This window comes from Lepidochelys kempii, chromosome 27, assembly GCF_965140285.1.
Source record: "Lepidochelys kempii isolate rLepKem1 chromosome 27, rLepKem1.hap1, whole genome shotgun sequence".
Taxonomy (NCBI): domain Eukaryota; kingdom Metazoa; phylum Chordata; order Testudines; family Cheloniidae; genus Lepidochelys; species Lepidochelys kempii.
In genome coordinates this window covers 8239508-8263083 of record NC_136406.1, presented here as the reverse complement: position 1 = coordinate 8263083, position 23576 = coordinate 8239508, and the positions used below count along the sequence as shown (strand labels likewise).

The window sequence follows — 23576 nt, the reverse complement described above, 5'->3', positions numbered from 1 at the left end:
CCGGTTTGTGAGCAGCAGGTCAAGAAAAGCTCCCCCCCAGTTGGCTCCTCTAGCACTTGCACCAGGAAATTGTCCCCTACGCTTTCCAAAAACTTCCTGGATTGTCTATGCACTGCTGTATTGCTCTCCCAGCAGATATCAGGAAGATTAAAGTCGCCCATGAGAACCAGGGCGTGCGATCTAGTAGCTTCTGCGAGTTGCTGGAAGAAAGCCTCATCCACCTCATCCCCCTGGTCCCGTGGTCTATAGCAGACTCCCACCACTACATCACCCTTGTTGCTCACACTTCTAAACTTAATCCAGAGACGCTCAGGGTTTTCTGCAGTTTCATACTGGAGCTCTGAGCAGTCATACAGCTCCCTTACATACAGTGCTACTCCCCCACCTTTTCTGCCCTGCCTGTCCTTCCTGAACAGGTCCCCTCCGAGAAGGCTGCGGAAAGCAGGCCGTGGCAGTGCACAAAGAAGTCATGGTGGAATGGAGCAGGGAGACGGGAGAAGAGGCGAGTGAACCGAGCTGGGCTGGCTCTGCAGAGAACTGGAAGGGATGGAGGCAAAGCAAGTGCACCAAGGTTGTGAGTTGAGGGGAAAACTCCTACCAGCTGAAGGATCTCTGGGGTTCAGTGTAAGCCTGGACCAAGGGGTTTGGTGACAGCAAAGGAGTTGGGGGGCTTTGTCCTGCAGCGGGCAGGAGGAGGTTTTGGAGAGAGCAGTGAGCTGTGAGAGCAGTGAGCTGATGTGGGTGGCTGCCCAAGGAGCAGGTGGGGGAGGATTAGGTTCTGTATCTGCACGCTAACGGGTGTAAAGTGGCCTCGCTACGGTGAAGTCAACGGAGTGGTGCTGACAGAACCCAGCTGGGAATCTGGGCTGATATTTGCACACACATGTGATGCAAGAGGAAGAGAAACAGAAAGATGATGACGACAGGTCTCACTAACTTGAGATAGGGATAGAAACCAGTGAACATGAGAAGTCAGGCTTCCTTGCCCTCCTCCCTCCCCCAATCCCTGCCCCCAAAACGAGTGCCTGTTCCGGGTGCAAGCAGAACTGGCTCCTTTCCAGCTGAGCAGAGGGCCTGGCTACGTTCCAAGGAGTTTAATCCTAAAGTGAACACACTTGCACATAGATTCAGGAATTCCTTCCCCGCTCTCAGCAGCTTTCCATGCAGCTGGGGGCAGGAATTCCTGAGCATATGCAATATAAAGAACAATGCACAAAGCCTTCTCCGAGGCCAATCCTGGGAACCTAAGAACTGCCACAGCAGCTTCAAATGCTGGCACATCTAGACCAGGATCCTGCCTCCGGCAGGGTACATCTACACTGCAGAAATAGGTGTGTCCTTCACTCGGCTTCAATTAGCAGTGTGGACACAGCAACCCGGGCTAGCAGAGCAAGTTACAACTGATAGGAGAGCCTGGGGTTGAAGTCGCGCTGCTAACCCAAGTTAGAAGCCATGCCTTCGCTGCTGTTTGAACCCTAGTTAGCGAATCTGGCTTGCAAACACTCCTTTTTTGCAGTGTAGACGCACCTTCCATGACAAGAAGAGAAGGAAGACAAATCCTCCTGGGGCTCCGCCGTGTTGTCTGTCTAGTGGGGACATCAAAGTTTCGAGAGAGCTTTTCTCCTCTGCTCAGCCACAGACTTGGCCTGCTCTGGTGTAGCTGAATCCTTGACAAGCGCTAGCATAGACAGACCAAACTGCCACCAGCTGCCAGTTGAATGGGCCCATCCCAGCCCACTTTCAAGCCTTCTGAGGGGGATTCGGCTCCACGGGCAATAGCCAGCTGGGAGTTCCTGCAGGGACCGGCTGTCACCAGCTGTCAGGGCACTGCGCCAATCAGACCTTATCTCATCAGGGATAGAGGACATGGGGCAGAAAATGCTGGCCACAGCCTATCTATGCTAGGGCTCCCAGCAGTGGAGCCAGATACATGTCAGCAGTGGTCGGAAACTTTCACAAAATTCCCCTGGTGTCGGCAGGACCCTGTGGTTGGGGCCTGTTGGTGTCAGCCTGGCTGCAATGTGGCCAACAACGGTTGTTACCAGCGGGAACGGGTGCTTGGGCAGACAGAGCCAGTGCGTGTAATAAAACTCACTGCTCCAGGGCACCCCCTTGCAACGTCAGGGGGAATCGCAGCAGCTTTGCCTCAGTTTCCCCTGGGTCTTCCAAAACTCCATCCAACCTCCAATGCCTTCCAAGCTGCTCTGATGACTTAGCCCTCCAACTAAGCCACATTTAGCCCCACCCCTTCCAGTGTACCAGTGTCTCCAGGCCTTAGGTCAGTGGGAGCGACACTTCTATAGTTAGGTCGGTGTAAACTGCCTTGCATCGCCCTAACTCTGTAGCATGTACCTGACCACAGATCTGCCATTTTTCTTCCTCCCCTGTATCAGGGCTCCCACATTCCTTCTTCCCCCTGACTGCAAGGGTACCCTCCAGCCCTCTCATGAGGATCTGTAAAGAGTCCTCTTAGCTTAGCTTCAGGGTCCTCAGGCTCATGAGGACTCCGTCCCCAGACCCTGGCCATCAGAGATCTAACAACTGCCCCTCTCTCCCCTTAGCTCCATCTAGTAGACTCCTCATACAGTCACACCACTACTACGCTCCCTTACCCTGCTCCAGAGGCTTTAAAAATCCCAGGAAAGTGCTTTCCCAATACTCTGAGTATCTTCTGTCACCTTCAAGTATCTAAATTCTCCCCATAGACCCTGCCTTTCCTGGGAACACGCCCTGCATTCGCATATCAGCTGATCAGCTGTTTCTTTAACCTGACCTGCCTTTCCCAACTCATTGTTGTCTGGACTCAATAAAGATCAATGATTATTCAACCCACAGGGACTAGTCAACACTGCAAATGTGAGAACGTCACTGAGCCATGCAGAACTTTGCTGCGAGTAGTGCATTTGCCTCTATTCTGGGGCTTTTTTTATAGCCTCTTCTTCCTCTCATCGGCCAGTAATTCTTGTCATTCCTTTTTAAACTAACCTTGAAATCCCTGATTACTCAGTGGAATCTTTAGAGCAATTTCTCCATATATATATATATATATATGCTTTTTCTCCACTCACTTATTTACTCCCCCTCCCAGCTCAGCTTTTTTCCTTTTAAGGCCCCACTCTGTGGAGGTATGGTGGGGCATGACTAATTGAACAGGGCTTTCAGCTGGCCCCAGGCCTAAAAGGGGCAGGCTGCCAGTCACAGGGTGCTGGGTGATGTTGCTGGCCTGCGATATGCAGGAGGTCAGACTAATCTAGTGGTCCCTTCTGGCCTTAAACTCTATGGTTCTCCAGTGTCACTGCCTTTTCCTGCACCTCAGTTTCCCCATGAAAACATAGAGCTGCACCGTCTTCACTAGGATGCTGAGCATTCGTGTAACTAGTGTCTGTAAAGTGCGTGGAGATCCTTCGTGCAATCGACGGATCGCTGTGGTTACCGCAGCGCATCTGGCTGGCGGCGGGTGTAACGCTGTGACTCTTTGGAAATCCTTTGCTGAAGGGCAGTTGTTGGTTCTGAAGCCTCTCCCTCCTGCATGGCCTGGCATCACCGCCTGGGACTAACAGAATCATAGAATCATAGAATATCAGGGTTGGAAGGGACCTCAGGAGGTCATCTAGTCCAACCCCCTGCTCAAAGTAGGACCAATCCCCAACTAAATCATCCCAGCCAGGGCTTTGTCAAGCCTGACCTTAAAAACTTCTAAGGAAGGAGATTCCACCACCTCCCTAGGTAACGCAAATCATTGCCTCGCAAAGAATCATTGGGTCGCACGGCCACTTGTGCACATGTGCCGAGGCAGCAAAGCACGGGTGATAGCTGTCTCGCTGGGGACTGTGCCGGCAACCTCCAGCGCAAAACACCTGAGCTACTATGGCGTGAGCCAGACCTCCCCAGCAAGGTCTGTAACAGCCTCAGGCCCTCTGTGGATCAGCACAGATGGGGACACACAGCACACACTGCGCAGTGGGTTCCACATGTGTGTTTTCCTGGAAAAGAGGCTTCCATTACCAGAGCCCCTGCGGACTGACTGGTCCCTCTGATTTCAATCCATCCAGGGCTTCTTGGCATCCTGCCTCCACCTGAAGCACCCTTCAGGGCCCCATGGATTTTATCAGTGCAGTGCCCACACCAGCCAGAGAGGGCGCTCTTTAGGTACATGGTAACCCACCTCTGCATGGTTTGTGAGTTCTCTCCCGGCGCCATGGATGAGGGCCCCATGGATTTTATCAGTGCAGTGCCCACACCAGCCAGAGAGGGCGCTCTTTAGGTACATGGTAACCCACCTCTGCATGGTTTGTGAGTTCTCTCTCGGCGCCATGGATGAGGGCCCCATGGATTTTATCAGTGCAGTGCCCACACCAGCCAGAGAGGGCGCTCTTTAGGTACATGGTAACCCACCTCTGCATGGTTTGTGAGTTCTCTCCCAGCGCCTAGCACAACCAGGCCTAGGGGGCTGACAAAGGCGCTAATACAACACCAACAATACTAACTGGTCGGACTGGCCGCAGGAGCTGATGCTTCCTGTAAATGGGTCCTGTTGTGGGGAAGAAGGGAGCCAGAGGAGGCAGCTGGCTCGGGGGCTGAGGGAGACCCGCTGACTGATGACCTCTCTCCTGTTACTGAGGCCCCGTGATGAGTCAGCTGGGTTTAAAGCACCAGGCCTCCTGCTTCAGCCCCATCGCTTGCCCCACTGCAGTGTATGTTGACAGGACAGAGGCTGGACTGAGAGGCGCCTGTCGCAAAACAAGGCGGCCTGACTCCCTGCTCCGGGATGGCCTGGCTCTGTGCACTGCAGCTGCAGACGCGGGGGTGGAAGTACCAGCTTTTGAGTGCTGTAGCTAAGGGGATGGGAGGAGGGGAAGGCAGGAAAATGAAAGCAGAACAGGAAGAGGAACCAGTGAAGCAACAGCGGCTGGTAGGAAATTGCTTAAAATAGCTGGGTGCCCAGACTGATTCTTTGCCCTTGCCTCAGAGCAATCGGAGCAGGAAGGGACACCCTCCCTGGGCTCGCTTGTATGCACGGCTTTTGGCCCTCACTGGGGCAGGACATAATGGGCCTGCCCTTAGCCAGCGCGGGGCACATGGCCAGGCTTCCTGCTCCATCCTAAGCAGCAGCTCACATCAGTCATTTGCACAGGGCAGGGGTGCTGTAGGCAGGCTAATGCCCACTGTAAAACTCAGCCCCCACACTCTTTAGGGACCCATTTTTCCAAAGAGTGATGGGTGCTGGGGGCAGTTTAATGGAAAGGGGTCTGATTCCTCTCCCCGCCCCGAGCCTTGTATCTCCTACCAGGAGAGCCACATCACCCATGTACAGTGAGCGTCTGATTCTGCAGCACTGGGCATTCACTCTGCACTGGTGTCAGTGCCCAGCCCCAAGGGTGAGGAAAAGGGCCATCAACACTGAGCTTTGCCCACATAATCCCTAGCTTTCATACAGCACGTTTCGCCCATAGATCTCAAAGTGCTTTACAACCATTACCCCTATTATACAGAGGGGGAAATCAAGGCACAGGAAGCAGAAGTAATTTGCCTAACATCACCAGGACTAGAACCTGGCTCTTTTGAGTCCCAGAGCAACACTCCTTCCATAAAACCACCAAAGACCCTTATTAAAGAAGATAATCTCTATTGACCACCCAAATTACACGTCTCTAAGTGCCCGTCTACATTGAGGGCATTCATACCAGCGTAGCTACAATGATGTTACAGTCAGCGCCCTGCTGTGTAGATACACAGGTATGGATGGTTATCACCTCTTCTTTCCATTCTCCTGCCCCCTTCAGTGTCAACTCTCCCCAGCCCTGCCAAGACCCTGCCAAGCTGCAGTCCGGGCACTATGAGCACGGGCACTGGATTTCTTTTGCTCATCAAAGCTGGCAGACAGCCACAAAGGGGCTCAGAGAGCGGCTTAGTGCTAGGGAAATTTCAGGAGAAGCATTAGCTTGGCAGCCCGCAGGAGAAGCACAAAGGGACCCTCAGTTGGCCATTGCGGGCATTCAGGATTCTGCACTGGGTCCTGCAAACCACTGGAGCTCCTGATAGATACATAAGACACAGAGGGTACCTTTGAAAGCTAAGGGGGCTCAGGCCACAGGGGTGGGCAGTGTCTAGCCCCGCTCAGAACAAAACCTGTGAGGCAGCCCTCACATGGCGTCCCGCAGGTTTGAACCAGTGCCACCACAGTCTCGCGGAGGGAGGGGAAGGTGTTCAGGTAGGCTCCCTGACCCCTCTGCAGCCCGAGAATTTCCTCCATTCCTCACTTCTGTCTTCCTAAGAACCACATTCACCTGCTGAGTCATGGGTTGCGGTCACCAGAGCGCAGTACTGAGCCCATGGTGCTTAGTTCTCCTTCAGCAGCCAACCGGCAGAGCGTGCTTCCTATCAGATGGGTTTTCTCCCCTCCGTGTTCGGGGCCTGTTGACAGGTGTGGTCATTAGTCTCACCCTGGGCTAGCTGGGGCTCCTCCCTTGCCCCACACAGCTGTGTTAGGGATAGAGCCCGCCTAGGAATGAGCCAATGTGGGGTCTAAAGCTGGCGCTGCATGACCTTGGGCAAGTCACTTAGGCCGAGTGTGGCAGCACCTGTCATGGATGTGGACCTGAGCTAGAGGCCATCTGTTGGACACAAAGCACTAAATATCCTGGGCTAAAGAACACGGGGACAAATGGCTCCCCATCTGCGTGTTGCAGCCACACTGTGCAGCCGGGACCTGGTGTGGTAAGGTCTCCTCTGGAGGGTCCTGAGCTAGGAACCCCATGGAGCACGTCCAACAGAGGCTGAGCCGGTCGTGCCAGCACTTGGAGCAGAGAGCTCAGCTGCAGCTAAACTCTGAGGCCTCCTGAAATCCGCCCCCCCCTCGGGAAAGTCAAGCACCAGCGATGATGAATCCCAGCTCAGCTGCTTTCCAACCAGCGCCACCACTTAGCCCCCCTCTGCTGCGTTACCGTCCTGGCCACTTCCTTTTGATTCACTGCAGTAGCGAGAAGGGCCGGGGGTTTTCAGGGCTGGCTACAGGCAGGTGGTGAGGGAGAAGCAGACTCAGCAATGCTGGTCCCAGAGGAATTGTGTTTCTGTATACGGAGTGCCAAGTTTTCTTCCTTGGTGCTGGTGTAACTGGCAGACAGTGGGGTGAAACTGGCACCAGTGAGATCTGAATCAGGGCCCTGGTGCTGTCTCCTTTTGGGCGGGGCTGGTCAAAGAAGCCAGAGGGGGATAGGTTCACAAATCCCATTGACATACAATGAAAGTCAGGTATCTAACTCCTTTAGGCTCCTGTGACCATCCTGGATTCCACACAATTCCAAGCTCCTCTCTGAGGCCTCGATCCATGTCCCCTGTCCTGGGCAGACCCCTGCAGGGCATTGGCACTGCAGAGCCACCTATCTGCCTTCTCCCTGACTGGATGGGGGGCTCTGCTTGTTCATTGGTTCATGGTGCAGTCAGCGCTCTGGCTGCCCGCTGACAAACACAGCGGGCTGAGTCTCCAATGTCTGACCCCTTGTGTCCTCATTTACACCTGGGCAAAGAGGGCGTAAAACTCTCCCCATGCAGGGAGCAGAGAATTCAGATCTGGCAGCGTTTTATCCCCGGGCAGACTGGCTAGCCACTGTCCCGGGCACGGGAGTCAGTATTGTATGCCAGTGTCTGTTACCTGCCCAAGAACATTAGTTGGAGCGGGGGCAGGGGTAAATTAGGTGGGATGCCAGCAGGAGAAAAGGAGTCATATCCCCAGGCGGCCGCCTGGTTTTGCTGGGTACTATAGGGGTCATGATGAGCTGGGAGATTGTACCCTGGAGGTTCTGATGAACCATGGTAAGGGTGGAGCAAAGTCTGAGTGGTTTGAGATGTTAACAGACCCCCAGAGATGAGATTGAACACACGCGTTCCCCGACTGCATTACTAGCATAGTGCCCCAGCGCTGAGACAAGACTGCTGCACGGAATACAAAGGGGGGTTCTTTATAGCCTCTGCTGGACACAGACAGCCCCGGTCCTTTCTGGGCCTCTAGCTCCCAGCCTGTGCCGCCCCAGTTTCCGCACACGTGGTCTCCCCGAAGTCCTGGCCCGGCCCAATCCGCACAGAAGAGACTGCTAACTCTGCAACAGGCTATCCGCAAAGGGTAACCCTCCCCCCAGACCCTAACCATTCTCTGTGGCCATGCACCTCGTGTCGCCATCTACCCCAGTGCCAAGCAGGTGGCAAACGCTGCCACTCGGCTCTCTGGGGGCAGGGACTGGCTTCCTGTGCTGTTTGTACAACACCTACCACAACACATGGAGTAAATAATACGGATGATTCTGGTTCACCCAGTCAGCTCGCTGTGGCCACACTCGACCCAAAGCCTCGTTGAAAAACCTGGCCAGCCAGCACATCGGAAAGCACAACCTGTGTGCCCCATCTAGACTTACCCCTAGGCTCCAGCTGTGGCATAACTGACACCAAGGGGGTTTTATTGCTGCCAAATAATTAATGTGCAAGAGTTTTCTCACTGTAAAATCCTCAGTAGAGACATGGCCTGGATAGTTTTATTGCCTGGTAGCCAGGCAAGGCCAGCTGTAAACCCTCAGGGAAAACCAAAGTGCATCCAGCGGCCAGTGCCTGGGCGGTTGTTATCCCATGGTAAAAACACACCTATTTTGTCAGGCGGCGTGGGCAGAAGTCAGAGGTGATGTGTCAGGTGCAGGTCTCATGGACTCACACCCATTCACCATCGTGTAACTAAGTCTCAGCTGGTGTGCGATACACACCCAGAGGGCTGGAAGGGGGCAGGCTGCATCACCATAGCCCTGCTCTCTGTGTCTGGCCCTGTGTAGCCCGCATGCACTCAGTCTTCCCCTGGCCCAGGAGTGCTTGACAGGACCTCGCAGTGGGTGGGTCAGGAGCAAGAAACTCAGCACCAGCCCTCTCAGCGCTGTCAGGCCTGGTCAGGATGGGGGGTAGCCTCAGGGGAACAGCAGGAAGGGCTGAGATGGGGCGTGGGAATGGCCGAGGAGAGACCCAGCCGAGTCCTCCGCACACGGCTTTGCAGCGCAGGGATTTGGGACCCAGCTCTCGTGTGATGCTGGCTTGTTTCACCAGGAAAAACCCAAACATGGCAAGGCTCTCTGCCACCTCTGCAGGAGCTGCCCTGTGCATGTCCCAGTATGCTTCTTTCCTGCACAGAGGCTGGGAATATTCCTGCTAGACAGAGACACAGCCAGACATGTAAACCCACGCCCAGACACCAAACCAATCACAAGGGAAGTGCTGATCCACACTCATGCCGATGGTGCCGCGCCATTGCGCAGCACCACACACCAAACACACCCACACAACACGGTGCAACCACACGTCACTAACCACACACTTCCACACGCACGCCAAGGGTGCAGTCACACGCCAACCCACAGCAACACAAATGGTGCAATCACACATCACAAAACACTTCCACACACACGCACCAACACTAACGGTACAACCACACATCACCAAACACACACTTCCACATGCACACTGAGGGTGCAGTCACACACCAAACACACACACACACTGGGACTCACAGATCCTAGAGTTCGGAGATAGAAAGGACTTATGGGGTCCCCAGTCCATTCCAGGGGCCAGGGCAGGTTAGTCCCTGCACACACCTCAGCTAGTTTTAAAAAGCCCAAACAAAGGGGCTCTGGTACCTCTGGCTCTTGCCAAAGCCAAGCCTTCAAAACTCAAACGATTGGCTTTAAAAACACGAGATTTTAAAAACACTCAATTCTGGGGTTCTTCTTATTTCTCTTCCGGGCGTGGGGGGCGGGGGGCGTCTTTGGGGTCACCTTTCCCAGCTCTCCCCTGCCGCTGTGAGGCTTTTAAAAAGTGAGTCTCATGCAACCCCTTGAGTGCAGGGGCTTGAAGAAAAGCACCGGCTAAAGTCACGAGCCGTTGCAACACCTCGCTGCCTGGGGAGGACACCTCAACCTCCTGTAGCCCAGGGGCTATGCACACTCCTGGGGCTTTCACCCAAGCAATGGCCCGCTCGGATCTGGAGACCTACCCAACTCCTAGCGCCTCAGTGTGCGGAGCATCGAAACGCACACACCCAATAGGAGCTGAATACGCAGAAACACAGAGTCAGGTACCTACCCCCCCCCAACGCACACCCATCCCCTCCGGCACAATCTATGCATCGCTGGGAGCGGAGCAAACAGAGTTTGCAACCTTCCCCCCCGGGGCAATGCCGGGCACCGGCCACCCTCGTGCCCGAGGGTAACCCAGCGCGACCCCCGGAGCCCGGGGAACCTACCCTGGAGTCCCGCAGCGCACAGCGCCAGCACCAGGGTCCGGAGCGCCGGGCGAAGTCCCCGCATCTTCTCCGAGTCCGGACTTCAGCGCTGGGAAGGCGGCGAGGGCTGGAGCCCGGGGCTGGGACGGCCGGAGCTTTTGAGCCACCCGGGGGGATGAATCATGAGGCTGAGGGCCTGAGCCGCACGGACGTGCTGATCCAGAGCCCGGGCTGCCTGGAGGAAACTCCGCCGTCAGCTTTGAGTCAGCGACTGCCCCCGCCTGTCTGCCTGCAGCGCGGCGCTCCTGTCTCTGCGTCCGTCTCCTCCCAGGGCCTTATAAACCCAGCCTGGCTCCGTGACCGCCGGCCTAGCCCCCGGGCTGCAGCCACTCTGGGGCCAGAGCCTGCTTTTACACCCTGCACCCGCCCCAGGAGCGTCTCCCTGGGTTTCTTTTCTGCCTCTGCTCTAGCTAGAGATAGGGCCTGGATCCAAACCCTTGGAGTCCAAATTCCGGGGGAGGTCAGATCCAGATGCAAAACACCCAACTCTCTTCTGGCTGACGCTGGTGTAAATCAGGAGTAACTCCACTGAAGTTAACGGAGTGATGCTGCTGTCAAGCTGGTGTAAGCGCAGGGGGGTCCGACTCAGGGTCTGAACAGACAGGGGCTTTGAGTTTGGATGCAGCCGTCCCAAAGGTGGAGGAAGTTTAAGATCTGGTTCCGAACTTTGGGCCTGCTTCGCCTCCTATCTGCACCGGTTTTACCTCGTTGACAAAAGTGGAGTCGCTCCAGATTTACACTGAGGGGAGATTTCAGAGTAACAGCCGTGTTAGTCTGTATTCGCAAAAAGAAAAGGAGGACTTGTGGCACCTTAGAGACTAACCAATTTATTTGAGCATGAGCTTTCGTGAGCTACAGCTCACTTCATCGGATGCATGCCGTGGAAACTGCCTCAGACCCAGCTCTACTGTGGGGAAGTAGCCAAACTTTGGGGGGGGCTTGTCTGATCTGGGGAAATCTCTGACCTTTTGGATCTGCCCAGAGTCCTACCTGTCCTCGGCGCATGGCTGGAAGGGGCCAGTGCCACAAGGAAATGAACCTCTAGTACTACACCCCTGCACAGTCCCAGGGTGCCCTGCCACTCCCCCAGCAGCTCCCTGGCACTGGCAGGTTCAGCCTTCCCTTGGAAGGATGCAGTCTGGGGCCAGTAGGGGCAGGGACAGCGGGTCTCTGCTCCCTCCCCTGCGTTAGGGAGCAGCCCCTGTGCACAGCCCCGGGATGTGCTCCATCACTCACGGTCTGTGACTCAAAGCTGGGTATCTTTCCAGAAGTTACCGTCCTGCTCAGACAGCGCTGCTGGGCCGGGTGCAGGAGTTACTGGGCGAGATGCTCCGGGCCTGTGCTATGCAGTGGGTGAGACTGGGTGATGCAAGCGATGAATCTGTATAGGACTGCTTGCCCACCCCACCTCTGCCCTGTGGTGTCCTTCCCTGGGGCACCGTTTACCTCTGTCTGTCTGTACCGCACCTAGCACAGGTAGCTAGATGCTACCCTAACAATAACAGGAGGCAGGGTGAAAGAGAAGGACACATCTGTTTTCCTCTTTCTCCAGCCCTTCCCCTTTCCAAGCTGCTGGAGCACTTGAGTGAGGATGAGTTGTCAGGCAGATATGCCTCATGCCAACTCAGCACACGCGTGGCCGGAAAATCAGAGATCTTAGTCCTGCAACCACCTGCTTGCCACAGCCTCCGGAGTGATTTAACATCCGCTCTTTCGAAAAGGAGCCCAAATCGCCACCACAGCTGGGCAAATGGATGGTCTGTGTCTTTATCAGCGTTTTTTATATTTCAGGAGCAGCTACCGACCAATCAGGATCAGGGCCCTGTTGTGCTGGGTGACTGACACACACACTGACACCCCCCCACACCCGCCCCCCCCCCCAGCATGGGACACTGAAACTGAACTCAGCCCTGGGTCCAAGTGGCTGGGAGTGGGTACTGGAGAAAGAGTCAGAGAACATTTGTAGGTGCAAGGACAGAATAGCTGGTGCACCAGATTAGGGGGGCGGGAACCCCTGATTCTATTCCAGGCTTTGCCACTGCCTGTTATGAGATGTTGGGTAAGTAACTTCACTTTCATCTACCTCTATTTTCGCTCTTCTCCTTTGTCTAGTTGGACAGTAACTTCTTCAGGACAGAGACCGTCTCTCACTGTGTGTCCGTCCAGAACCCAGTATGCTCCAGGCCTGATCGCGACCTTTGGATTCTACTGTAATAAAAACACTTCCATACAAACGTGTGATCAAAAAGTTCAGGTTGCAAAGTCCAGCACTTGGCAGTTAGGAAATGCCAGAACGAAGGTTGGACTTCCACTGGCCCCCTTTGTGCGTATGGATGCCAACGATGCAATCTTTAATGACCTGATCACATACTATTTTGTTTGCCATTGGACCCTCCCTCACTGGCTCAGTGCACAGAATGGACAGCGCTCACAGAAGAGGCAGGAATTTGACATTTCTTTGTATCCTGCTCATTCAAAGGGCAGCCCAGGTCTTATTTAACGCACCCCCTCCAAAACCGGCACTCAATCCAGAATGATTAATTTCCCCCTGGATGCTTCTGTTGGGCGTTCACCAGAGTACCCAAGTGCTTCACAGACATTCATGAATTTATCTTCACAACCTCTTCACATGAGGGGCTGCCGTTAGCCTCGTTTTTCTGATGGAGAACCTAAGCCCAGCGAGATTAAGGCCCACAGTGTCCACTAATTTAGAGCGCCCAACTCAAGAGAACTAGGGCCTGGCAATCTTCACAGGATTTAGCATTTTTACCGTGATATGGTCAGGGCACAGCTCCTTGTGTCTTCTGCTGCAACTGTGAGCATCCAGCACTTCTGCACCTCAGACACCCCACCTGTCTCAAACTGGGCACCTAGACACCAAGGAATACACCATTAGTGACCACTGGTGAAACGTTTGATTTAAGTGACTCGCCTGGTATCATCCAGGAATGCAGACAGGGATAGAATCCAGTTCTCCAGAGCAGCAGTCAGCTGCCTTAACATGAGACCATCCCTTCCCTTCCTGCAACCCCCTGCCTCCTTCACTACACACTTTCCAGCTTTTGCAACAAGCGAGGCAGGAGTCTTACCGACAACAGTCTCCCTCCCTGCACCGCACTGATTTGTCTCCAGGGCAGCTCCCATCTGTGCACTGAATGAGGCAGGGGTCTGGTGGAGAAATGAGCATGCAGTCATGTAATTAAAGATGGTGTCCTAATGCCTATGCACAAGGGAGCTGAATTAACCTTGCACATTGTTTTGTGTGTGTAATTTCTTATTTTAAAAAAGCAGAATGCAATCCCCAACAATTCCGTCGCGTGGACCCAGATTGGCACCCACATAGGTCAGGTCATCAGCATGGCCACTTGGGCTAACAGAGTAAGCGGTAGCAGTTGTAGGTTGTTCTCCTCTATGAATCATAGAATCATAGAATGTCAGGGTTGGAAGGGACCTCAGGAGGTCATCTAGTCCAACCCCCTACTCAAAGCAGGACCAATCCCCAATTAAATCATCCCAGCCAGGGTTTTGTCAAGCCTGACCTTAAAAACTTCTAAGGAAGGAGATTCTACCACCTCCCTAGGTAACGCATTCCAGTGTTTCACCACCCTCCTAGTGAAAAAGTTTTTCCTAATATCCAACCTAAATCTCCCCCACTGCAACTTGAGACCATTACTCCTTGTCCTGTCATCTTCTACCACTGAGAATAATCTAGAACCATCCTCTTTGGAACCACCTCTCAGGTAGTTGAAAGCAGCTATCAAATCCCCCCTCACTCTTCTCTTCTGCAGACTAAACAATCCCAGTTCCCTCAGCCTCTCCTCATAAGTCATGTGTTCCAGACCCCTAATCATTTTTGTTGCCCTTCGCTGGACTCTCCAAATTTTCCACATCCTTCTTGTAGTGTGAGGCCCAAAACTGGACACAGTACTCCAGATGAGGCCTCACTAATGTCGAATAGAGGGGAACGATCACGTCCCTCGATCTGCTGGCTATGCCCCTACTTATACATCCCAAAATGCCATTGGCCTTCTTGGCAACAAGGGCACACTGTTGACTCATATCCAACTTCTCATCCACTGTCACCCCTAGGTCCTTTTCTGCAGAACTGCTGCCGAGCCATTCGGTCCCTAGTCTGTAGCGGTGCATTGGGTTCTTCCATCCTAAGTGCAGGACCCTGCACTTATCCTTGTTGAACCTCATCAGATTTCTTTTGGCCCAATCCTCCAATTTGTCTAGGTCCCTCTGTATCCTATCCCTACCTGCCACTGTATCTACCACTCCTCCTAGTTTAGTATCATCCGCAAATTTGCTGAGAGTGCAATCCACACCATCCTCCAGATCATTTATGAAGATATTGAACAAAACCGGCCCCAGGACCGACCCCTGGGGCACTCCACTTGATACTGGCTGCCAACTAGACATGGAGCCATTGATCACTACCCGTTGAGCCCGACAATCTAGCCAACTTTCTACCCACCTTATAGTGCATTCATCCAGCCCATACTTCTTTAACTTGCTGACAAGAATACTGTGGGAGACCGTGTCAAAAGCTTTGCTAAAGTCAAGAAACAATACATCCACTGCTTTCCCTTCACCCACAGAACCAGTAATCTCATCATAGAAGGCGATTAGATTAGTCAGGCATGACCTTCCCTTGGTGAATCCATGCTGACTGTTCCTGATCACTTTCCTCTCATGTAAGTGCTTCAGGATTGATTCCTTGAGGACCTGCTCCTTGGTGGAGGATGAGACACATGCTTTGACAGTGGGTTTCACAGCTAGTTGCTGACAGCAGATGAACAAAGAGAGCCAGGAGGCCTGAGTTCAAGTGCAGGGTCTGGAAGGGAGTGTGGACTAGTGGCTATAGAAACCTTTCTGCCCTGTTCCCCCATGTGATTCCTGCTCCTATCCACCCCCACGTTCTAGCATGCACAGAACTCTGCAACAACTTGGGAGGATGCAAGCTAAGTGCATGGGCAGAGCTACCAAGGGGCCTGGGCCAGCAGGGAAGGGCGGCAGGCCACTAGTGTGAGCAGCCTGTGAGCGACTGACTCTGCCTGGTCTCCTCTCCAGGGCACCGCTTTTCAAAACACGCACCCTGAACCCTCATTGGTTCCCTCGGCTGCCCCGTGTCCTTTCCATGGTGTTCTGGTGCTGCCCCCTAGTGTCCTCATGTGCATACTGCTGCTGAGCAGATGCAGAAAAAAGTCACTGGGCAAAGTGTCTGGCCTCACACCGACTTTTTGTCCTGTTGATTATAACCCCTTAGTGCTGGTCTTACACGGCATTTCCAGTTAATTCCCTCACTTTAAGCACTAAAAGAAAAGTAGCAGGAATCCTGCAAGTGTCACGGTAACATTTATTACCCACAATAGTAACACTGTAAAGACTTTAATAGTGTCAGCTGGCTGGTGTTTATGGAGATCGTCTTTAGGCAGAGACACCCCACTGAGGCCTTAAAGACCCCAACTCCCTCTGTTTGAAGAACTGGGGGGTGTCCTCAAAGGGGAGTTTGGTGGCCTGGCCAATCTTTATTCAGCTTCCCAGTCCCCTCTGAGGTCATAGAATCATAGAAATGTGGGGCTGGAAGGGATCTCGAGAAGTCATCAAGTCCAGCCCCCTGTGCTGAGGCAGGACCAAAAAACCTAGCCCATCCCTGACAGGGATTTGTCCAGCCTGTTCTTAAAAACCTCCAATGACGGGATTACGCAACCTGCCTTGGCGGCCTGTTCCAGAGCTCAACTATCCTGAGAGTTGGAAAGTTTTTCCTAATATCTCACCTAAATCTCCCAGGCTGCAGATTAAACCCATTACTTCTTGCCCTACCTTCAGTGGACATGGAGAACAATGGATCACCGTCCTCTTTGTAACAGTCCTTAACATATTCAAAGACTGTTATCAGGTTCCCCTTCGCTGTCTTCTTTACTCAAGACTCATGCCCAGTTTTTTTAACCTTTCCTTGGAGGTCAGATTTACTAACCCTTTTATTATTTTTGTTGTTCTTTTCTGGACTCTCTTCAATTTGCCTACATCTTTCCTAGTGTGGCATCCAGAACTGGATGCAGTACTTCAGCTGAGGCCTCACCAGTGCCGAGTAGAGCGGGACAATTACCTTCCGTGTCTTACATATGACACTCCTGTTAATACAGCCCAGAATGATATTAGCTTTTCTTGCAATGTATCACCCTGTTGACTCATGTTCAATTTGTGATCTACTATAGCCCCCAAATCCTTTTCAGCGGGACTACCACCTAGCCACTTGTTACCCATTTTGTAGTTGTCCATTTGATTTTTCCTTCTTAAATGAAGGTTTGCAGTTGTTTTTACTAAATTTCATCTTGTTGAATTCAGACCAGTTCTCCAATTTGTCAAGGCTGTTTTGAATTCCAATTCTGTCCTCCAAAGTGCTTGCAACCCCTCCCAGCTTGGTGTCATCTTCAGATTTGATCAGCATGCGCTCCACTCCATCATCCAAATAATTAAATGAAAATATTTAATAGTACCGGACCCAGGACTGACCCCTGTGGGACCCCACTAGATCCACTTCCCAGTCTGACAGCAAAACATTGATAACTAGTCTCTGAGTACAGTCCTTCAACAGGTTGTGCACCCACCTCATAGTAACTGAATCTAGACCGCATTTCCATAATTTGCTTATGAGAATGTCATGTGGAACTGTGTCAAAAACCTTATTAAAATCAAGATATATCATGTCTACAGCTTCCCCCCATCTGCTAGGCTAGAAACCTGTCAAAGAAGGAAATTAGGTTGGTTTGGCATGATTTGTTCTTGACTATTATAATCCTATTATCCTCTAGAGGCTCAAAAAATTGTTTAATAATTTGTTCCAGTATCTTTCCAGGAATCAGTCAGGACTGGTCTATAATTCTCTGGGTCTTCTTTGTTCCCCCTTTTAAAGAGAGGTCCTAGATTTGCCCTTCTCCAGTCCTCTGGGATCTCACCCATCCTCCAGGAGTTCTTGAAGATAACTGCTAATGGGTCCGAGATCGCTTCAGCTACTTCCTTATGTACCTAGGGTGAATTTCATTGGTCCCTGCTGACTTGAATACATCTAACATATCTAAATAGTCTTTAGCCGGTTCTTTCCCTATTTTGGCTTGCATTCCTTCCCCCTTGTTGTTAATATTCATTTTGTTGACTGTCGGGTCATCATTAACCATTTTATTGAAGACCGAAGCAAAATAGGCCTTAAACCCCTCAGCCTTCTTGATGTCACCAGTTGTTAGCTCTCTTTCCCCATTAAGTAGAGGATCCACACTTTCCTTTATCTTTCTCTTGCTGCTCATGTAGTTATAGAACCTCTTCTTATTGCCTTTATGTCCCTTGCTAGTGTAACTCATTTTGTGCCTTAGCCTTTCTGAGTTTGTCCCTATGGGCTTCTGCTGGGCTTTTGTGCTCCTCCTTAGCAATTCATCCATGTTTCCACTTTTTGTAGGATTCCTTTCTGATTTCCAGGTCATTAAAGAGCTCCGGATAGAGCCATACTGGCCTCTTCATATTCTTCCTATCTTTCCTTCGCTTGGGGATAGTTTGCACTTGTGCCTTTATATTGTCTCCTTGAGAAGCTGCCAGTTCTCCTGAACTCCCTTTTCCCTTAAATTTCCTTCCCATGGGACTTTACTTGCAAGTTCTCTGAGCTTGCTAAAGTCTGTTTTTTGGAAGTCCTTTGGCCTTAGTCTGCTGATTTCACACCTTCCTTTCTGTAGGCTCATGAAATCTATTGTCATCAAATTGCCTTCCACCTTCAGAGTCACTACCGATTCCTCCGGTTGGTCAGAGCCAAGTCTAAAATGGCCGTCCTCCTGGTGACTTCCTCCACTTTCTGAAACACAAAACTGTCCCCGGTATGCTCGGAGAGCTTACTGGGACTTCTGTTTTGCTATATAACTTTTCCAACAGATGCCTGGGCGGTCAAAGGCTCCCAGCGCTATGAGGACTCGTGTTTTGGATCTTTCTGATGTTCGTTCTAGAAATGCCTCATCCCCCTCCTCTTCCTGATTTGGTCATGCTCCATCTTCCTGCCTGAAACCTGCCCTGGACCGGTTTACGATGCTGTGTCCCTATTTGACTAACTGGTGCAGAAATGGCTTTGGGATCCAGCAGCTCTGCACATCTGACAACTGCCCTCTTGGCTGGGACCCCAGGGACTGAACTGGGGACCTCCAGAGCTAAAAAGACTCGTAGGTCCAGGTTCGGCTAAAAAGCCAAGCCACCCCCTCCCCGTCGCCCACTGGGGGCTGTAACAACTCCTGTGGCTCAGCCCAGAGGGGACACGGTGACACACACTCACCAGCTGGCTACACACGAACTTTGCACTGCACTTTGCGATCCTTCAGGAAGGAAGTTTCATTGAGGGCTTGGATTTTAAGGTCAGCAGGGGCCATTGTGCCAGAAACGCTCGGCCAGTGATTCGTGCATCCAGCCAGACAACCTGTGGTTGAACTAGAGCATCTCCATTAGAAAATCAATCCGGCCTTGCTCCGAGGACTCCAGAGACTGTAGCACACCCACGGTGCAGTGGGTGGCTCGGCACGTCCCCTCCTTATGCGGAGTTATTCATGCCGAGGTGTTACGGGGGCATGTGCAGAGTGTGCCTTGGGCAGCGGGATTGGCATCCCTCTGCGTTTCCCTCACCCGTCCTGGAACCCGTGCAGCAGAGCCCCCCGTGCTCCTTAGCGCACACCTAGAAGAGGCAACGCAGGGGTGGCTTGAGGCCTTCCCCTGCCCTCAGGAGCTGCGCGGGACTTGGAGACGTCTCTTCCCCCCTGCCCCATTCAGACAGAAGACTCCTACCCCATGGCACCAGGTCCTCCCTGGCCTACAAAGCATCTGGCCAGACCTGGTGCCCCACAAAGCTGACCATAAACTCCCTGGCAGAGACACAAGGACGGCTGTTGCCAGGCTGCAGCCACCAGAGGGGGCAAAAGCTTCTTGAATTGGGAGTGAAATGAATGGAGGGTTAGAGAGAGCTCCTGCGGCACTATCCGATCCTGTAGGGACAGCTCCTTCCACACCCGGGATTTACCCCCCAGCGCGGCCTCTAAATTCTGATGGTGAGGTGGGCTTCGGACCAGGCTTTGCTAAGGGATCGCCACTCTGTGGGCGGGGAGTCTCAGCTCTGGGCTGCCCAGGGTGTCTGGGGGGGGGGTGCAGGACACTATGTTGGAGGGAGGGGCAGGGGGCGGGCAGGGGATTCTCTGCCATCTGATGCACGGCTCTGGCTGCAGTCAGGGGTCCTTACTCCATCACTAGGCTGGCAATAAGGGGCGGAGTCCTGACCACTCACAGCGTGTTGTGCACCAGTTGGGATGTACCTCATCTGTCTGAAGTTTGCTCTTTTTAGCCCCGTTGCACCAGCTCCTGATGCCCTGTCACAGGTGGGTTGCAGAAATGAGCAGGAACAGCTCCCAAGACCTCCCCTTCTGGGCAGAAGTCTGACCTAGTGATTGCAACGCAGGCATCGGCTCCAGAACCCAGGCGCTGTACAAACAGGTCACGAGAGACGGCTCCTGCCTCAGACAGCTTCCAATCGAAATAGACAAGAAGTGGGGAAACTGAGGCACAGGGAGTGAAGTGACTTGCCCACAGTCATGCTGCAGGTCAGTGGCAGAGCCAGGAACAGAACTCAGGTGTCTTGACTCTTAAGCCAGTTCCCTTTCCTTAATCCAATTACTGAGACTGTCAGCTCTTTGGGGCAGCCACTAGCTTTTTGTTCTGTGTTTGTGCAGCCCCCAACACAACTGGGTCTTGATCCACGGTTGGGGTCCAAGGTGCTACTGCAATAGCTTGGGACGGCAGGTGCTGCAGGAGGGCAGTGTGCCATTAAATCTGGGCTGGTGCCATATACTAAACCTCTCTGGCCTCCTTCCCTTGTATTAGGGAAAGTAACTGTGGTTTTAGTCTCCCCGGCCAGCCAGGCTCAGAGCCTCTGGGTAGCAGCAATGCCTTGATAGGTGTCAATAAAAAGACCCTGAACAGCAGAAGACCAGGCCTTTGTGAGGGGGAAGGCTGGTCTTGTGGCTAAAGCACGGGCTGGTGAGTCAGGACGCCTAGGTTCTTTTCCCAGCTGTGCCAGTGACTCCCTGCATCCCCTTGGTGGGTCTTCTCATAATGGTCCCTTCTAATCTTGAGATCTATGAAGGGAACTTCCCAGAATTTGCCAGCCGCAGGGAGAGCCAGTGAGCTGGCAGGAACTCGATCCTTCCCCAGCTCCAGGGATCTGTGACAGAGGATTTTCATACCAGGTTAGCTTCTTGCAGGGTGTGATCCCCGATAACCCCTGATCGTCGCACACAAAATGCTGGAATGAACAAAACATTTGCTCAATGCAGGAAACCCCACCTTGTACATCCACCCTTCGCTCACTGTTGGAGGACTGGCTGGCCCGTGGGACTGGTACTAGTAGACAGGGTCAAAGCAGGCCTGTTGAGAGACATTTGGGGCCCCGCCCCCACCCATTTCACCCCAGTTACAGACATGTTAGGCCGCCCTGAGTTCAGGGCCCACATACAATGTCTCCCCTCCCCATCAGCCCTGGGTCAAATGCTGCTCAGTGTGGCAGTGACCAGCTTGGCATATTGTGGTCTGGAATGAGCTGGTCTTAGTCAGATGCCTATGGGGACGGTGTCATGAGGCGCACAGTCCCAGAGCACCCCCCACAGCAACACCGATCACTGCAGCACTCCTGCCTCAGTTTCCCCACATCCATTTTTAGTCTCCTCCCGCTGGAGAGGTGCTTTGCTGCAGTGACTTAGGCCCTCCAGTTAAGTCAATACCAAAACTCCACCCCCACCACCCCCACATCCTGGGGTATCCAAATACAAAGCAAGCAAAACACAAAGCCTTTGCCCCAGTAACCAATTGGGCCCAGCCCCATCCTTCCCCAGGGGTCTGTCCTCTTTCTGCTGATTCAAGCACTCTTCTGCCCACCCTCTGGGCTCAGCTTTCACCCTGCCCACGCTCCTTTCCCTCCCTGCCCTCAGCCCCTCCTGGGATGGGATCCTCTAGTTTGCTCCCTGCTCTTCCTGAGCCTTCCTGCCTGGAGCCTGCCACACACCCCTGCTGCCTTTTGCACTTCTCTGGCCCTCTGCTCTGCTGGGCATCCTTCCTCTTAAGCCCAATACCAGCCCAGGGCAGGACTGACTGGCCCCAGGCCTCCTGGCCCCTGTGGGGGAAGCCGCCTTGTTCCTGGCAGGCTTCCAGTTTGTGGAACGTTGCCACTAGCATGGCAGGCCCAGCACGGAGGCCAAGGAATGGGTGGGTCATGAGGATGAGGAGGATTGAGGAGACACATTGGATGGGGCAGGGTGCGGTGATCTTGTGTTGCTGCTACTCACGCCAACCCTGGATGGGATAACTAGAGGCCTCCAGGCTCCCGGGCTGTCAAGCTGAAACTCATCACAAACACATTTAAAAATAACAGCAATCATAACTAGTAACCCGTTACTGGAGATGGGTGGAAACTGGCATCAAGATGTCTCTATTGCCACCATGACCAATCAGTAGCAGGGATAGACCTCAGGTCGTCCTGCTCCGAAAGCCCAGTCCCCACCCAGTCCTGCTCCAAAAGTCACTTGAGCTAAAGGAGAATCTCCACTAAGTGTTAGCAATATAGGGCTTATGATATGCAGTTGAGCATTACTGATTCCATCCAGTAGGGGGCAGTGGTACACATACAATCTAGCCTGTTCACTACAAAATGTAAAAATAACCAATGGCCGGTCTTTGCCCTTACAGTCCTGAAGCTTTCAACTCTCACCTGTCCTGTCAAGGTGTTTATTGGCCCTCAGGATGAATCCCATGGAATAACAGTAGGACCCAGATCCTCACATCAGTGGAAGCGAGGTGATTAAATACCTTTAAGGATCTGAGCCTGGTTTCCTGCAAAGCCAGGGCCAGTTTATGCAGGAGCTGTCTCTGCTTTGGCTGCTCCAAAATCCTGATGTGGCGTATGGATGGGAGACTCTGCAGCATAGCACTTGACCTTGCTTCCCTTCTCTGAAGCCAGGGGATGTTTTGCACCATGGTAACAATCCCAGGCTTGCACACTCCTGTCATCGGATTGGATGCAATTAAGAAAACTTTGGATTCAACTTTCAGGGGCTGAAGCTCCTGCTTCCTTAGGGACTCTTTTTATTTTATTTTTTTTAAAAAAGGAAAGGTGAAAGGATACCAGCACAGGAAGCATTTCTTAGCCTAACATCAATGTATTAAAAAAGCCCCCAAAGGGTTCTCGCTCTGCATTGCTCACCAGGCTCTGAGATTAATCACTTTGCCGTGAACTTTAAAAAAACTTAGCACTTTAAAGGTGACCTGCAAAAAGGGTCTGTGCCTCTTTTGTGCTTCTTAACGATGGATGGAAGACTGGTTGGGATTTTTAAAAGATTTTATTTCTGTCTGGATGGCCAAGACTGGGCATTCCTGCTTTGATTGGAGGTCTCCTTGGAAGACTCAGAGATGCTCAGCAGGAGCTTTCAGAGTTTATTTCTCCAACGTAGCTTTTCTCCCAAAAAGTTGGAATAAAAGGCTTGAATCCTACAAAGACTTAGGCATCGGCATTCGGTATGGCTGAGAATAACCCCAGTTAAGCGAATGGGACTTTGCTCCCATGTAAATGTAAATGTGTGCATAAACCCTGGAAAAGATACCAGCTTTTTAACTTCCCTGCGTATGTGTTATATCCTAACTAGAGCTGGGAGCCACTCTTCATCTGAACCGTTTCTTCGCTGAAAAATGCAAACCTGGGTTGACCGAAACGTTCTGTGAATTTGTGTTGAATTTGCCAAATTGTTTCAACAGGAAAAAAAAAAACACTTAAAAAAATCAGAAAAAATCAAAATGTTTTGTTTCTACATTTTCACACCAAGACAACTTTTTCTTTAGAAATTTACCCCCCTGTTATTTAAAAGCTAAAACCCCTACCAACGACAAGAAACATTTTTGGCTGGGGTTGAACATCCAACTCCAAACCATGTGTTGGTTTGGGATGGTCAGTGAATGGAAAAATCAGTTCTTTGCCCAGGGCTAGTCATAACCCTCCACATTCTCCGGCAGGCAGGTCTTCATGTAGACAAGGCCTGAATAGCTAATGTTGAAAAACAAACAACTAAAAAATAATTTTTTAAAACTTTCAGGCCTTCTCTATCTGCCACAAAGAAGCAAAGACAGGCACGAGTCCCATACCTTTCCAGGTTACAAATCACCATTAAAAGGAAAGGAAACCTCCCCACTTAATCCTTTCCCACCT

General features: G+C 52.3%; 1 protein-coding gene across 1 annotated transcript in view; it reads right to left on the bottom strand.

Annotated features, from left to right (window-relative positions):
- Positions 1-10662, bottom strand: part of ITGB3 (integrin subunit beta 3) — a 43063-nt gene extending 32401 nt beyond the window's left edge. Inside the window, exon 1 of the mRNA XM_073325556.2 lies at positions 10271-10662. Coding sequence (XP_073181657.1) covers positions 10271-10334 — 64 coding nt within the window. The 5' untranslated portion in view covers positions 10335-10662. The remainder of the gene's footprint in view (positions 1-10270) is intronic.
- Between the last annotated feature and the right edge of the window lie 12914 nt (positions 10663-23576).